The sequence below is a fragment of the Mangifera indica genome, chromosome 4, assembly GCF_011075055.1.
Source record: "Mangifera indica cultivar Alphonso chromosome 4, CATAS_Mindica_2.1, whole genome shotgun sequence".
NCBI lineage: Eukaryota > Viridiplantae > Streptophyta > Magnoliopsida > Sapindales > Anacardiaceae > Mangifera > Mangifera indica.
The window spans coordinates 6251017-6267776 of NC_058140.1; the positions used below are offsets into that span (position 1 = coordinate 6251017).

At 38.0% G+C, this 16760-nt stretch overlaps 1 protein-coding gene across 1 annotated transcript; it reads left to right on the top strand.

Moving 5' to 3' along the window:
- The first annotated feature begins 7468 nt into the window (after nt 1–7468).
- Nucleotides 7469–11191, top strand: LOC123213695. The gene is made up of 8 exons (XM_044633170.1): nt 7469–8450; nt 8846–9294; nt 9550–9625; nt 9717–9947; nt 10042–10148; nt 10266–10372; nt 10563–10754; nt 10983–11191. Exons 1-8 carry the CDS (start codon nt 7557–7559, stop codon nt 11189–11191), a joined length of 2265 nt encoding a protein of 754 aa, XP_044489105.1. The 5' UTR covers nt 7469–7556.
- The last annotated feature ends 5569 nt before the right edge of the window (nt 11192–16760 follow it).

Consider the following 16760-nt stretch of genomic DNA (forward strand, 5'->3'; position numbering starts at 1 on the left):
TAATCTCTTCAATGTTCGGTTTACATGAATCCAAGGAGTTGAGTATCTTCTTGAAATAACTAACAAACTCCTTCTTGACATCTCCCATGTTATTCACAAAAGTTCCATCTTCAAGGCACACACCATTTATGGAGTTTCTATTCTTACGAGCTTTAATACATTTAAAGAAATAATTGGTGTTTCGGTCCCCCTCTTTGAGCCAATGGACCTTGGCTTTTTGGCAAGCCAAAGATTCTTCTGCCCCACTAAGTCTACTGTAATTCTCCAGCCAAATCTTTTCTTCTTTAGCTAAGTCTTCATCGAGTGGGTTATTATGGAGCCTCATCTGAATATTTTCAACCATATTTTTTGCTTCCAATACCTGCTCAGAAATTTTCCAAAAACCACTCCTATTTAGCTTCCTTAATTCTCCTTTCAAACCCTTGAGTTTGTTGACAAGATTGAACATAGGGCTGCCATCAAAATCCTCTTTCCAAGCCTCCCTTACAACATGAAGGAAGTTTCATGATTCGTCCACATGTTGTAGAATTTGAATGGGACCTTTCTCCTCTCCTCAACACCCCTACAAGTCACCACACATGGGAAGTGATCTGAGATAATAGGATTGAGAAAGCTAGCAAAAGAATCCGGAAATGCATCCTTCCAATATTCATTGACAAGTGCTTTATCCAATTTGCATGCTATCCTCTTTTGCCCTTTACTAGAATTACTCCATGTGAGGTGGTTCCCCATATACCGCAAGTCATCTAAGTTAGCCTCTCTACAACAATTGTTTAAATCCTCACAATAAGTATCTCCCCACACAACCCCTTCGATTTTTTCGTTCGGACCTCTAATTGCATTAAAATCCCCCATGATTAGCCAAGGCTTACTACCCATCAGATTTGAATGCTTAATAAGTTCCTTCCATAGTCTTTTCCTCTCCAATGGTTGATTGAAACCATAGACTATGGATAAAGCCACATGAATATTCTCCTTCACTAACCAAGCTTCACCATGAATGAATTGGGGGGCCTTCTCTTTAATGTCTATTCTGATTACTTCTTTATTCCATCCTACCCAAATCCTTCCATTAGGGCACACCTCATTATTGTTGTCATACTCCCAATCCCTCCAAATATTACGAGTCACTCTAGAAAGATTATGAGCTCCTACTTTAGTTTCTAACACAGCCATGAAATCAACATTATTCTGCAAAATGAAATGTCTAACCTCTCTTTATTTAATAGGGGCATTAAGGCCCCTAATATTCCAGCATGCAACTTTGGTAATTTGGATGGAAAGGGAGTGGAATTTTCTTTCCTTTGTTTTGCCGCTTTCTTCCCCAAGTTCCTACTCTTCAAATCAGCATCCTCTTTTCTAAAATCCATCTCATCCACCTTTAGTTTTCCACCAAAAGGAAGCATCACAAGAGAGGCATCTTGATCCATGTCCTCCCCACCAATTGCATTTTTAGAGCTGTTTATGGAGGTTTCATCATTCTCTTGAGCATTCACATTTGCTGCCGATGTAATACAAGTCACCTTCGAAGAGCTAGCTTCACTTACATACTTCTTACCTTCCGTTTTGGCATCACCAGAGCAACTTGCTGTGGTGTGACTAAAACATTGGCATCCCTTGCATTTAATAGGTTTCCATATGTATTCCACTTAGATTACCACGGATTCTCCATTCGGCAAAGCTAAACATATTGAATCGGGACATTCCGCATCCACCTTTATCTCTATACAAACTCTTACATAGTCCAGCCTTGTCCTTTCTTCAGTGATGGAATCCACATAGAGAGAGTTTCCAATTGCACTTGCTATGTAGCTGAGACCTTTCGGAGTCCAAAACTCAAGGGGAATGCCATACATTCTAACCCATATAGCCACCTTTTTGACATCATTGATCACCATAGGAAGATTTGTGGTCCATTTCCTAACAAGAAATGGCTATCCTGCTATGGTTAGCTGTCTTTCTTCCACAGTTCTTGTAACTCCATCAAGGTCTTGAAACTTTAGGATAAAGACACCTTGGCCTGAAGTCATAACATCTTTGAGGCCATAAGTGGTCCAATTCCTCTCCAAAGCTCTTTTAACAATCAAGAATGGTGGTCTTTTGCCAAGAAAAAAACCTATCGCACATGGATTCCACCTTGTTGCACCTTGCTCAGCAACTTCTGGAGGAGGTGCCACACAAATCCGCCCCAAAGTATCCTTCCCTTTAGGTTCAAAAAACTCCAGCTTCATAGAGGATTTCTTTGGGGGTGAAAAGAGAGTTCCATGAGACCTTCTTTTCCCCCTCTCCAGCCACTTCCGCAAGTTCAGCCAGAATTGGAGTAGATGCAGAGGCCTTTTCAATGACAGGAGATACCATACTATTTTGGTGAAAGAACTTGACATTTGAGGTGGACGTTGCATGGGAAATAAAATACACTTTTCGATAATAATAAAAAAACACAGCAAAAGCTAGGCCCAATAGCCAAAGCACCACTAAATAAAGAAAGAAAAACAATCCACGTAAATATGGACTGAAGTTTTCACCAAAATGGAAAAACGCATGAGAAAATCAAAGCTCAGCAGAATTTGAATTTGAAAACCGCCACAAGAAGTTTCATGAAGAGCAAGCAACAACGAAAACACAACACTGAACCACCTCAAGAAAGGTAAACGAAAATCTGAAGACAAAAAAGATTACCAGAAAACAATTTATAAGATGAAGAAAACAAAGGATAAAAGGCCGGAAAAAACTAAAGCTTTATACGAAAGAACCGTGGAGGATCTAGGAGGGAGAAGGCTAGAAAAACTAATGAAACTGAAGCCAAGGAAAACTGAGAAGAGAGAAGAAGACACAAAAGTTAGAAAGGAGCCGTTGACCAGAGGGTCACCGGACCGAAAGCTGGTACCAGAAGGGCCACCAACTAGGCAAGGAGTGATGGAATGTGGAGGAACTAAAGGAACAAGGTTAAGGTTAAAGGGGTTTTAGAGAGAAGGGAAAGCATTTCTTGGAAGGGAGAGAAACCTTTGGTTTGAAACTCAGACTTTGTTTATAAAGAATCTTGTTTTAGCACTAATGACTTTGACCCTTCTTTGCCTAGTTCTTTTGTTTCTCTTTTGCAAGATTTTCAAGATGTGTTTCTCGAAGAAATCCCTAATGGTTTACCGCCAATTAGGGGGATTGAACATCAAATTGATCTCATACCCAGCTCTACAATTCCAAACAAACCCGCATATAGGTGTAACCCTGAGGAAGCCAAAGAGTTACAAAGGTAAGTTGAAAACTTTTGGGCAAAGGTTTCATTAGAGAAAGCATGAGCCTGTGTGTCGTACCTGTTCTACTTGTACCCAAAATGATGGAGATCAAGGTGCTAATCAAGTGCAACAAAGCAAGTATTCCCAAGATCCTTTGCAAGGAATCGGTGGTCCAATGACTAAAGCAAGGGCAAAGAAGATGAAAGAGGCTTTACAAGGCTTAATCATGGAGATGTATGACAAAGAGGCAGCTCTAGAAGTTTTCAATGCTATACCAAGGATAATCACTTATCTTTATGTGCAAGATAACGGACAAGGCTTAGAACTTGAAGAATAAAGCTTGGAGTCTATGATATAATTTCGGGCCGCATGGCCCAAGCTAAAGAAAGGCTTAAATAAAATGATTAGGTGTTTTAGGTTATTAGATTTTAAGTTAAGGCTAAATATAAATGTAAAAGACTTAACTTCTTGTTTTATTTGGGCTTGTAGGTTGGCCCATGTCTTGATATATTAGCTAGGGTTTTTACTTTAACTTTTATGCCTAGGATTATGATGATTATATGCCTCTATAAAGGCTACAACTATGAAAAATGAAAATAGACATATCATTAATAATTTTGAGGTAATTTCAGCAAACTTTGCTTTATTCCCTTGTGTTCTTTGAAGAATACATCATCTTGACTTATCAAAGGAGTGATCAACTTTTATGGCATCTTAAGATTGGGGTTTTAAGGACTTAGTTTCCTCAGGGTTCTAATTTGATTGATTCAGCTTGTTTTTTAGCTTTTTTAAGGGAGTGCATAACAGATTGATTCAAGGGTTCCTAAGGTAGGTCACCTAGCGAGTTCTTTATCATTTGATATCAGAGCCTTGGTTCTAGAAACATGTTTATTTCTCTTTTATCTGTCTTTGTTTAGCACTTTTCTTTGTGCCTTATTCATTCCTTGTGTTCCTTTTTGCTTAAATCTTCTTGTCCATGATAATCAGCTTCTTGATCTTGAAGTCGTATTAATTTTGTTTGTGTTTGATTTGATTAGATATTTAAAAAAAAAAGAAAAAAAAGAGAACAAAATTAGAACAAAAAAAAGAAAAAACGAAAAAAAAAAGAAGAAGAAATTATGTTTTAGTTGAGCAGTGCATCTTGATTCTTGCCATCTATTGATACAATTGCACTCTGACTTTAATTCTTTTCAAGCATCAAGAGGATATCTTAAATTTATAAGCATTTCTATTTGAATTCTTTCTTTCTTTTTTGGATTTGGCTAGTTGACTAATTCAAAGCAAGCTGTATATTCCTTTTGCATTCGGAATTCTTTTCCTAAATTATATAACAATTGTCCTATTACATTAATTAGTCTTAATCATCATCAAATAAGGAATTCTTGTGTCTCAATTATTTCAATTTCGTGCTCCATAATCTACTTACCCTATTCTGGTTCAATTGTGCATATATAAAATTATTTTTGCTTCATTTTGCTCGGCTCCTTAAGTTCTTGTATTTTAGTGATTTCCTTTACATGTCTTTTGCTTCCTTTTGAAGTTTCCTTATTTTCTTGGCTTCGTTAATTAATTTTTTTAATTTTATTTGCCATTTGCCTTAACTAAGTTTTTAAAGTTCTAATTTTGAGATGTGCCACCATCTAATTGATTGCTCCTTGTGATTTGTTGATCTTGATTCTTTTAAGAACATAAAGGGGGCTGGCTTAAGTGAAAAAAAAAAAGAGAGTGGTGAGATTATCATCGAGAATAGAGTGAAACACAAGTGATAATAATCTAGTTTGAGTGCAAACAAGTGAGGGAATGTGTGAGGGATAAATTTCTTTTAATTACTAATGTGCTTTGCAAGTTGTAAATATGAGTAGTGAAGGAGAACAACACAATACAGACATGAAGTTTTGGATGAAGGTTGTTATTGAGCAATTTAAGCTAATAAATGCAAGGTTGGATGATTTGTAATCACCTAGCAAATCCAAATCTTCTAGGAGACGTGTTGATGCATATTCGACCACCTCTTCACTTTCGGCCTCCAAACCTACCCCAAGCCTACTTACCACACAAGAAGCTAAGGAGCATGAATTTCCAGCAATGCACCAGTCTAAGGATGTCAACCTTCTTCATTTTTGGCCCAAAACCACTTTTGGGTATAATCTCATTACATGCACCCAAAGTCCAAGTGAATAGTTAGCTCCAATTGATCCAAAAGTGCAACTTTTGAAGTCCATCAATGGTCCAAACGTCCAAGCATCATTTTGAGAAGCCCAAAATTGGGTTTTGGTTACATTGGAACTAAGTTAGAATTTAGTTGTTTTAATTAGGAAACATCATTCCTAAAGTTAAGGAAAAAGCAACTAACTTTTGTCTTTAGTTAATTACTATGTATGAACTTGGTTTAGAATGAATGACTTAGCTTAATTCGTGTCATTTTAGTTGACTTTTGTGGGAAATATTGTATCATTGCCATCCATGCCTCCTATATAAAGGGGTGGATATTCAATAGTAAAAGTTTTTGGTTTTGCTCTTGAATGAAAATTTGAAGAAAGCTTGTTGGCTTTTTTTTCTCATTTCCTTTATCCAATCATTCTTAGTGGAAGATTGGAGGTGGAAGACCCCAAGGTTGGTGGAACTTTCCTTTATGCCTTGGTTAATTTTTTTGTTACCCTTGAAATCCAAAGTGTGAAGATTTGAATGTGTGTTGTATGCCTCGGGTACCGTTCACAGTGTGTGATTTTGCAATTTCCAGTTTTTGCCAACAAACTTTAAAGCTAGTTTTGAATGCCTTGTTGATTGAGTTGTGGTTGACATTATATACCGTTAGAAAGCTCTTTGAATGCTTTTTCCAATGATATATAATTTGCATGATTTGGAAGTCATTTGATTGGATAAAAATTAAAGACAAATTGTTGTTGTGCCAAATGAATAGTAACTTCCAGAATTGAGTTTGTGTGTTATTGCATTGTCTTGATGGAAATGCACCACGTGTGATTGAAGAAGAGGAAGAGGAAGAGGAAGAATTGGATTATGAAGAATTAGCCCCAAGAAAAGGCAAGAAGGTTATTTCCAAAAGAGATAGCAATTTGGGCAGCATAAAAATGAAAATTCCAACATTTCAAGTGAAGAATGATCCCAAGCTAGGAAAGAAAGGTTGAGCATGTATTTGATTGCCATAATTATTTCGAGGAGAAGAAAGTAAAGCTAGAAGCCGTGGAATTCATCGATTATGCAAGTATTTGGTGGGACCAATTAGTGATAAATAGGAGGAATGGTGAGAGGCCAATTCATTCATGGGAAGTGATGTGGTTTTAGTTCAAGTTCAACTAATAGGTGAGTTATATTAGGATGATCAAGCAAGTTCAATCCCAAGCACAACTTTAAACTACCAAACTCAATAAAAAAAGAATAAGTTCCAGCCAAATAGAATTCAAGAGAGATTTTGGCCAAGGAAGAAAATGATAATAAATGAGATTAAGAACAAACAAACAACAATCTAACCAATAAACCAAGGCCTAAAGGGAAACCCACCAGCCTTGAATCACCACCAACCCCTTGGTCAAGAGTTGGATAAAGAGAAATTGCAACAATTGCAAGAAAGACTTTCTTTAATATTCAAACTAAGTGAAAAAACGTACATCAGCCAAGGATAGTTTAAATAGGTTTCAAACTACAATTAAATGAAACCTAAATGAAGCTACATTACATTCCAAGCTCATTTCAAAGACATTTGGCTCTAATCTTCATGTTAATCCCAAAGAAGAATGTAAGGCAAGGGAAGGCCAAATTGTCGTGAATTGTCTTGCCAAAAAAAGTAATTCCTAGAGCCATTTGACTTGCTTAGCTTCACCCAAGGCAACTAACAAACTGAATTAAACATAATCTAGCACAAACAATAAGTAAAGTGCATAATTAGACAATAAAATATCTAGAGCTAATTAAGCACTCCATTGGGTTTGTTGGACTTTTAATGGATCCAAGTGATAAATGAGTGACCAAATGAGGGCTTGGGACCCCAAAATGAAGGAAGGGACGAAATGGGCTTGAACATAGGTTGGTTTTGTGCTTGCCTCTCCTCAAGACAAGGTTTTGGACTCCACACTTCATGTAGGGCCGAATTTAACAAGTGATGAGGTTGTACTTGGTATTTTTCTATTGGTCTTGATTGGATTGCACTTGATGGAGTCTTGGATGGACTATAGACCAAGCATGGACCTTCCATTGGATTCGGGTTTGGATCAGGAAGAGATGAAGTTGGTAATGCGCAAGAGATTTATACCTAGCCACTACTACAGAGACTAACATAGGAAGTTGCAAGGGCTGGTTCAAGGGTCCATGAGTGTGGAGGACTATTACAAGGAGATGGAGATAGCTATGATTAGAGCTAATATAGAGGAAAATCGAGAGGCTACCATGGCAAGGTTTATTGGTGGCTTAAACAAGGAGATTGCCGATGTGGTGGATTTGCAACACTATTTAGAGATAGAGGAGCTGTTGCACAAGGCTATCAAGATGGAGAAACAAATCAAGACCAAAGGGTACAAATCTGGTTCAGCCTCTAGATCTACATGGAAGACAACTTGGAAAGACACTAAATCAGCCTCAAGGCTAAAAGGAGATGCAAAGCCAAAGGATTCGGTTGTTGTTTCAAAAGGTAAAGCTGAAACCAAATCTTTTTCTAAATCTTGTGATATTAAGTGCTTTAGGTGTCAAGGGCGTGGACATATTGCATCTCAATGTCCAAATAAAAGAGCTATGATTGTGTTGGGGAATGTTGACATAGAAAGTGTTAGTTCAAGTGATAATGACATGCCACCATTGGAGGATTGTTCTGATGTTGATGTTGAAGAACTCGTTCATGGAGATATGTTGGCTGCAAGGCATGCACTAAATATTCAGCCTAAGGATAATAATGATAACGAGCAACGTGAGCACATTTTCCATACAAGATGCCATATTAAAGACAAGGTATGTAGCATGATTATTGATAGTGGAAGTTGTACTAATGTTGCTAGTACTTTGTTGGTAGATAAGCTCAATCTAGAAACCTTCAAGCATCCTAAGCCGTATAAGTTGCAATGGTTGAATGAGTGTGGAGAAATTAGAGTAACCAAGCAAGTTTTAGTTGTCTTCTCTATCGGCAAGTACAAGAATGAGGCTCTTTGTGATGTGGCACCAATGCACGCTGGTCATATACTTTTTGGCCGACCATGGCAGTTAGATAGGAAGGTTACTCATGATGGCTACAAGAATAAATACTCTTTTGAATTTAATAATCAGATTGTTATATTAACTTCTCTCAAACCTTTTGAAGCATATGAGGATTAGATTAAGATAGCAAGAGAGTGTAAAATGAGAGAACAAGAGGAAAAGAAAAAGAAAGAGAGTGAAAGGTCAAAAGAAAAGAGAGGAAGTGAGGCCGAGAGGAAAAATTCAAGTGAAAAGAGTGAGGCCGAGAGAAAAGCTAAAGAGAAAGGTGTGCAAAAAGTAGAGAACAGTAAGAGAGAGAGTGTGTTTGCCGGAAAAGTGAGGTTAAGAGTGCTATGATCGCAAGGCAGCAACTACTAGTACTTATGTACAAGGATAACCCCTTTTTGCCTAGTGTGGTTGTTTCGTTATTGCAGGAGTTTGAAGACTTGTTTCCCGAAGAGATTCCTCATGGATTACCTCATTTAAGAGGTATTGAGCATCAAATCGACTTCATACCTATTATCATACCAAATCGACCTGCCTATATAACTAATCTTGAGGAGACAAAGGAGATTCAAAGGCAAGTGGATGAGTTGGTGGAAAAGGGATTTGTCAAAGAAAGTCTTAGCCCATGCTCGTTTCCTGTCATTCTAGTCCCAATGAAAGATGGAACATGGCGCATGTGTATTGATTGTCGAGCCATCAATAAGATCACAGTAAAGTATAGACATCCTATCCCTAAATTAGATGATATGCTTGATGAGTTGCATAGTTCGTGTGTGTTTTCGAAAATTGATTTAAAGAGTGGCTACTATCAAATTCACTTGAAAGAGGGAGATGAATGGAAGATTGCATTTAAAACTAAATATGGATTGTATGAATGGTTAGTAATGCCTTTTGGTTTAACTAATGCACCTAGTACATTCATGAGGTTAATGAATCATGTCTTGTGTGCTTTCATAGGTAAATTTGTAGTAGTTTGTTTTGATGATATTTTAGTTTATAGCAAGAATTTAGGTGAACATGTGAAACACTTACATGTTGTTTTTAATGTGTTAAGAGAGAACCGATTGCATCTTAATCTCAAAAAGTGTACATTTTGCATGGAATTCGTTGTATTTCTTGGTTATGTTGTTAGTTTGCAAGGTATTAGTGTGGATGAAGAGAAGGTAAAGGTGATAAGGGACTGGCCTACACCTAATAATGCGAACGAGGTAAGAAGTTTTCATGATTTAGCAAGTTAAGAATTTTAGTTCTATTGCTGCACTTTTGAGTTAACTTGTTAAAAAGAATGTTGTTTTTAAGTGGGAAGATGTGCATGATCAGGCTTTCAATACCTTGAAAGAAAAGCTTACTAATGCACCTTTGTTATGTTTGCCTAACTTTGATAAAATTTTTGAGGTAGAATGTGATGCATCTGGAATAGGAATAACGGCTATTTTGATGCTAGATTCCAAACCAATTCCTTACTTTAGTGAAAAGCTAAGTGGGGCAGCCTTGAATTATCCCACTTATGACAAGGAACTTTCTACATTGGTAAGAGCTCTTCAAAAATAGCAATATTATTTGTGGCCAAGGGAATTCATCATTCATTCTGATCATGAGAGCTTAAAGTTCTTACCTTGGTAAGTTTAACAAAAGACATGCTAAGTGGCTGGAGTTCATCGAAACGTTTCCTTATGTGATCAAGTACAAACATGGAAAGGAAAACATTGTTGTCGATGCATTGTCTAGGAGGTACGCATTACTTACTTCTTTGTAAACTAAGTTACTTAGGGACTTATATACTAATGATTCTGATTTTGGCCAAGTATGGAATGCATGTGCTAAGTGTGCGTTTGGTGATTTTTATAGGCATGAAGGATTTCTATTTAGGAGAGATAAATTATGTGTGCCTATTTGTTCTATTCGTGAGTTGCTTGTTAGGGAAACTCACTGGGGTGGGTTGATGGGTCACTTTGGTGTGCAAAAAACTCTAGACATAGTGTGATTATTTTTATTGGCCTAATATGAAGCATGATGTTCAATCTATTTGTGATAAGTGCATTACATGTAAGCAAGCAAAATCTAAGGTCAAACTGCATGGCTTATATACCCTTTTACCCGTACCTAACCAACCTTGGACTAATATTTCTACGGATTTTGTCTTAGGATTACCGAGGTCTCAAAGTGGTAAGGACAACATATTTGTAGTTGTTGATAGGTTTAGTAAAATGGCTCATTTTATTGTATGTTCTAAAACCAATGATGCAACACATATTGCTGATTTGTTCTTTAAGGAAGTGGTTCGCTTGCATGGTCTACCAAGAACCATTGTTAGTGACAAAGATGTTAAGTTTTTAAGTAATTTTTAGTGCACTTTATGGAATAAATTTGGACATAAACTCTTATTTTCTACTATTGCACATCCTCAAATGGATGGACAAACTGAAGTAGTTAATAGGACACTCACTACTTTGTTACATGCTATCATTCAAAAGAACTTAAGGCAATGGGAAAGGTGTTTACCACATGTTGAATTTGCTTATAATAGATCTGTTTATTCTACTACTTCATTTTCACCTTTTGAAGTTGTTTATAGCTTTAATCCTTTAACTCTGGATTTTTTACCTTTGCCTACTAATGAACGTGCTAATATTGATGGTAAGAAAAAGGCAGACTTTGTGAAGGATTTACATGCCAAGGTTTGTGCTAATATTGAAAGGAAGAATGAGCAAAATGCAATGCAAGCTAATAAGGGGAGTGTGAAGGTTGTCTTTAAACTTGGTGATTGGGTGTAGGTGCATGGTGCATTTCCATCAAGACAATGCAACTACACACAAACTCAATTCTGGAAATTACTACTCATTTGACACAGCAGCAACTTTCTTTCAGTTTTTAACCAATCAAATGACCTCCAAATCATGCAAATTATATATCATTGGAAAAAGCATTCAAAGAGCTTTCTAATGGTATATAATTTCAACCATAACTCAATGAAAAAATGCATTCAAAATAAGCTTCAAAGTTTGCTGGCAAAACCTAGAAATTGTAAAATCACACACTATGAACAGTACTCGAGGCATACAACACACATGAGTCTTCACACTTTGGATTTCAAGGTTAACAAGAAAAAATAACCAAGGCATAAAGGAAAGTTCCACCAACCTTGGGGTCTTCCACCACCAATTCTTCCACCAAGAATGAATTGGATAAAGGAAAATGGAGAAAGCCAACAAAGTTTTGCTTCAAACTTTTATTATATCAAATTGTCTAACTCTTACAAAAGCATGGCCACCCTTTATATAGGGAAGAAGTGGCAGCAAAAATGGACTTACCAATACAAATTCTATTCATTTTTTAATACAAAATCCTTTGAATTAAGCTAAGCCATACCTCTTAGTTGCTAAAGATAAAAAGTGAGTTGTCTTTTCCCTAAATCTAGGAACCGTGTCTCCTAGCTTTGTAACTAAGTTTCTATCTAGTTCTAAGCCAACTAAATACACAAGTTTGAGTTAAAATGGGCTTGGAAAGGCACCATGTGAAGTTTATTTTAGGCCAAAAGAGCAAACTACTCAAGGGATTCTTGAGTCCAACTAATAAGGCTATGCCCAAAAGTGAAGTTAGGCCAAAATTGAAGGTGTAATGCTTCCTTTGGCTTGGGATTTGCTAGAACTTTATTCTTCTTGGCTTCAAAGTCTACATGGAGACTTGAGGATAGCTTGGAACCCAAAAATGACGATGGAGCCATGTATACATCAGTGCATATGAGGAAGGAACGCTTTCCCCCACAAAGAAAGTTAAAATTGCAACCTAAAGGAGATGGACCTTTTCAAGTCTTGGCAAGGATTAATGACAATGCCTACAAACTAGATTTGCCAAGCATTTATGGTAACGTTAGTACTACTTTTAGTGTTGCTGACTTATCTTTGTTTGATATAGGTGATTCGAGGATGAATCCTTTTGAGGAGAGGGGGAATGATAGAGGTTAAGGTGCTAATCAAGTTGATGTGGTTTTAATTCAAGTTCAACTAATAGGTGAGTTATATTAGGATGACCAAGCAAGTTCAATCCCAAACACAACTTCTAAACTACCAAACTCAATAGAAAAAGAACAATTTCCAGCCAAATAGAATTCAGGAGAGATTTCAGCCAAGGAAGAAAATGATAATAAATGAGATTAAGAACAAACAAACAACAATCTAACCAATAAACCAAGGCCTAAAGGGAAACCCACCAGCCTTGAATCACCACCAACCCCTTGGTCAAGAGTTGGATAAAGAGAAATTGCAAACAATTGCAAGAAAGACTTTCTTTAATATTCAAGCTAAGTAAAAAACGTACATAAGCCAAGGATAGTTTAAATAGGCTTCAAACTACAATTAAATGAAACCTAAATGAAGCTACATTACATTTCAAGCTCATTTCAAAGGCATTTGGCTCTAATCTTCATGTTAATCCCAAAGAAGAATGCAAGGCAAGGGAAGGCCAAATTGTCATGAATTGTCTTGCCAAAAGAAGTAATTCCTAGAGCCATGTGATATGTCAACTCTTGTCTCTTTCTTTGAGCTTCTTTGACTTGCTTAGCTTCACCCAAGACAACTAACAAACTGAATTAAACATAATCTAGCACAAACAACAAGTAAAATGCATAATTAGACAATAACATATTTAAAGCTAATTAAACACACTATTGGGCTTGTTAGACTTTTAATGGATCCAAGTGATAAAAGAGTGACCAAAGGAAGGCTTAGGACCCCAAAATGAAGGCAGGGACGAAATGGGCTTGAACATAGCTTGGTTTTGTGCTTGCCTCTCTTCAAAACAAGGTTTTGGGCTCCACACTCCATGTAGGGCCGAATTTGACAAGTGATGAGATTGGACTTGGTATTCTTCCATTGGATTCGGGTTTGGATCATCCTCCCGCACTTGAAAAGGATTTGCCCTCAAATCCTCCAATGCCATGTCTTCAAGATATGGGGATAAATCTCCCACATTGAATGTAGCCGACACACCCCCAAATTCATCCGGTAGTGCAATTTTGTAGGCATTGTCATTCACCCTTGCAATCACCTCAAAAGGACCATCGGCTCTTGGTGCAAGCTTACTTTTCCGCTTAGATGGAAACCTCTCCTTCCTCAAATGCAACCATACTAAGTCACCCGGTTGGAAAAGTGTTGGCCTCCTATGCTTGTTGGCTTTCCTTTTGTAGGCTTCATTTGCTTTCTCTATTTGCGCCCTTGTGCTTTCATGGAACTTCTTCATAGCCTTCACCTTTTCTTGTGCATCCTTATGAACTTGCAAATCAATAGGTAATGAAGTTAGCTCAATAGGAGTAAGAGGGTTAAGACCATATACCACTTCAAATGGAGAATGCCCGGTTGTTACGCTTGGTGCCCTATTGTAAGCAAATTCAGCATGAGGGAGCTTCAAATCCCAATCTCTTAGATGCCGGTTCACCATTGTTCTTAAGAGAGTCCCCAATGTACGGTTGGTCACTTCCGTTTGCCCATCGGTTTGAGGGTGATGGGAGGTGCTAAACATTAGTTTTGTTCCTAGCTTTCCCCAAAGTGTCTTCCAAAAGTAGCTAAGGAACTTGGTGTCCCTATCCGAAACAATGGTTCTTGGAACTCCATGAAGCCGAACCACCTCTTTGAAGAAAAGATCTGCTACTTTGCTTGCATCATCGGTTTTGTTGCATGGAATGAAATGTGCCATTTTGGAGAACCTATCAACAACCACCATGATGGAGTCTCTCCCTCTTTGTGTCCTTGGCAATGCCATAATAAAGTCCAAGCTCAAGTCTTCCCATGGCTGATCCGAAATAGGAAGAGGGGTGTAAGGCCCCGGTTTGAAGCGAGACTTTGCTCTTTGACATGCTCCACATCGAGAAACGATGGCTTGAACATCTCCTAACATCCGTGGCCAATAAAAGTGATCTTTGAGTACCTCCAACGTCTTGTGGATGCCAAAGTGCCCAGCCAAGCCGCCACTATGAGCTTCCCTAATTAAGAGCTCCCTAAAGTTGCCTTGTGGAATACATAGCTTACTCCCCTTGAAAAGAAAACCATCTTGTAAAACATAGTCACCATGAGTTCCTCTTGTGCATTCATTGATAATGCTGGACATTTCTTCATCTCCATCATAGTGCTCCTTCATTAATTGGAATCCAAGTACTCTAGCATCAAGGATGGAAAGTAACAAATGCCTTCTTGACAAAGCATCAGCAACCACATTAGTAACTCCTTGTTTGTAAGAAGAAACAAATGAAAAAGATTGAAGAAATTCTACCCATTTAGCATGTCTTGGATTGATTTTATGCTGCCCATTTAGAAACTTCAAGGCTTGATGGTCTGAATGCAATACAAATTGCTTGGGCCTCAAATAATGGCTCCAATGGTCAAGGGCCCTCACAATAGCATAGAATTCCTTGTCATAGGTGGAATACCTCCTCCTTGTTTCATTAAGCTTCTCACTGAAATAGGCAATTGGTTTCTTGGATTGAGTCAATACAGCACCTATCCCAACCCCACTCGCATCACATTCAACCTCAAACAATTGATCAAAATTTGGTAAGGCCAAAATGGGTGCTTCACAAAGTCTTTGCTTGATCTTTTCAAATGCATCATCGGCTGCCTTTGTCCACTCAAAATTCCCTTTCTTCATGCACTCGGTGATGGGTGCCATAATTGAGCTGAAGTTTGGAACAAAACGCCTATAAAAGGAGGCAAGACCATGGAAGCTCCTAACTTCGGTGATTGTCTTTGGTTGCGGCCAGGTCTTGATGGCTTCAACCTTGGTTTGGTCCACCATGACTCCCTCACTTGATATTACATAGCCAAGGAATACCACACTCTCTTTGAAGAACTCACACTTCTCAAGCTTAGCAAAGAGCTGCTGTTTTCTCAACACTTTAAAAACTGCTCTCAAGTGCTCCAAATGATCTTCATGATTTTTGCTATACACAAGGATGTCATCAAAATAAACAACCACAAATTTACCAAGAAAGGATTTGAGTACCTCATTCATTAGCCTCATAAAAGTGCTTGGTGCATTGGAGAGTCCAAAAGGCATGACCATCCATTCATAGAGTCCACTCTTGGTTTTAAATGCTGTCTTCCATTCATCTCCTTCCCTCATCCGAATTTGGTGATAACCACTTCGGAGATCAATCTTTGAAAAGGTTGTGGCACCATGGAGTTCATCAAGCATGTCATCTAATCTTGGGATGGGGTACCTATATTTGATGGTGATGTTGTTGATTGCCCTACTATCAACACACATTCTATATGTCCCATCTTTTTTTGGTACTAATAAGGCTGGAACAGAACATGGACTCATACTCTCCCTTACAAACCCTCTAGCAATTAGTTCCTCCACTTGCCTTTGAAGTTCTTTGGTCTCCATTGGGTTACACCTATAGGCAGCTCTATTAGGAAGTGGTGCCCCTGGAATAAGGTCAATATGGTGTTCAATACCCCTAAGTGGTGGCAAACCAGGTGGAAGATCACTAGGGAAGACATCCTCAAATTCGGCTAATAAGGGTTTCACCTTAGGACTTGGTTCACTCACCCCTTTTTCTTCTCTCCTCTCAACCATTAATAAGGCTAACATTGGTTTTTGAATGGCCAAGGCTCTCTCAATTCTATTTCTATTCAAAAACAAGTTATCTTTCTTCTTCTCATGTTCAATTGGTATGGAAGCTAGTTGACTAGGCTTAAGAGGTGTCAAGGTAATGAGTTTGTTTTGAAATTTAAAAGAATAGGTATTCTTCCTACCATCATGTCTAACACTTCTATCATATTGCCATGGCCTCCCCAAAAGTAAATGACATGCATCCATAGGAATAACATCACACAACACCTCATCAATATAATGATTGCCAATTGAAAAGGAAATAAGTACTTGCCTAGTAACTTGAAGGCTGGTTCCATTGCTCAACCATTGCAACTTGTAAGGTTGAGGATGTGGTGTGGAAGATAACTTGAGTTTGTCCACCAATGTAGTTGAGGCAACATTGGCACAACTCCCACTATCAATTATCAAAGAACATACTCTCCCACTAATGGTACACCTTGTTTGGAAAATGTTGAGTCTTTGGTCTTCATAGGGCATGTTCTTGGCATGTAGAGTTCTCCTAATGACCAGCAAGTTCCCCTCATCGGCATCTTGAATGATCTCTTCATCTTCGGCCTCATCATCTCCATGGCAAAGAACTTCATCTTGTTCCTCCTCTTCTTGATCTTGAATAGCTTCTTCAATGGCTTGGATCTCCTTGATAGTCATAACCCTCCTATTGGGGCAATTTGCTTGGAAGTGACCATAACCATGACACTTGAAACATTTCTTCTCCATTGGTGCATTCTTTCC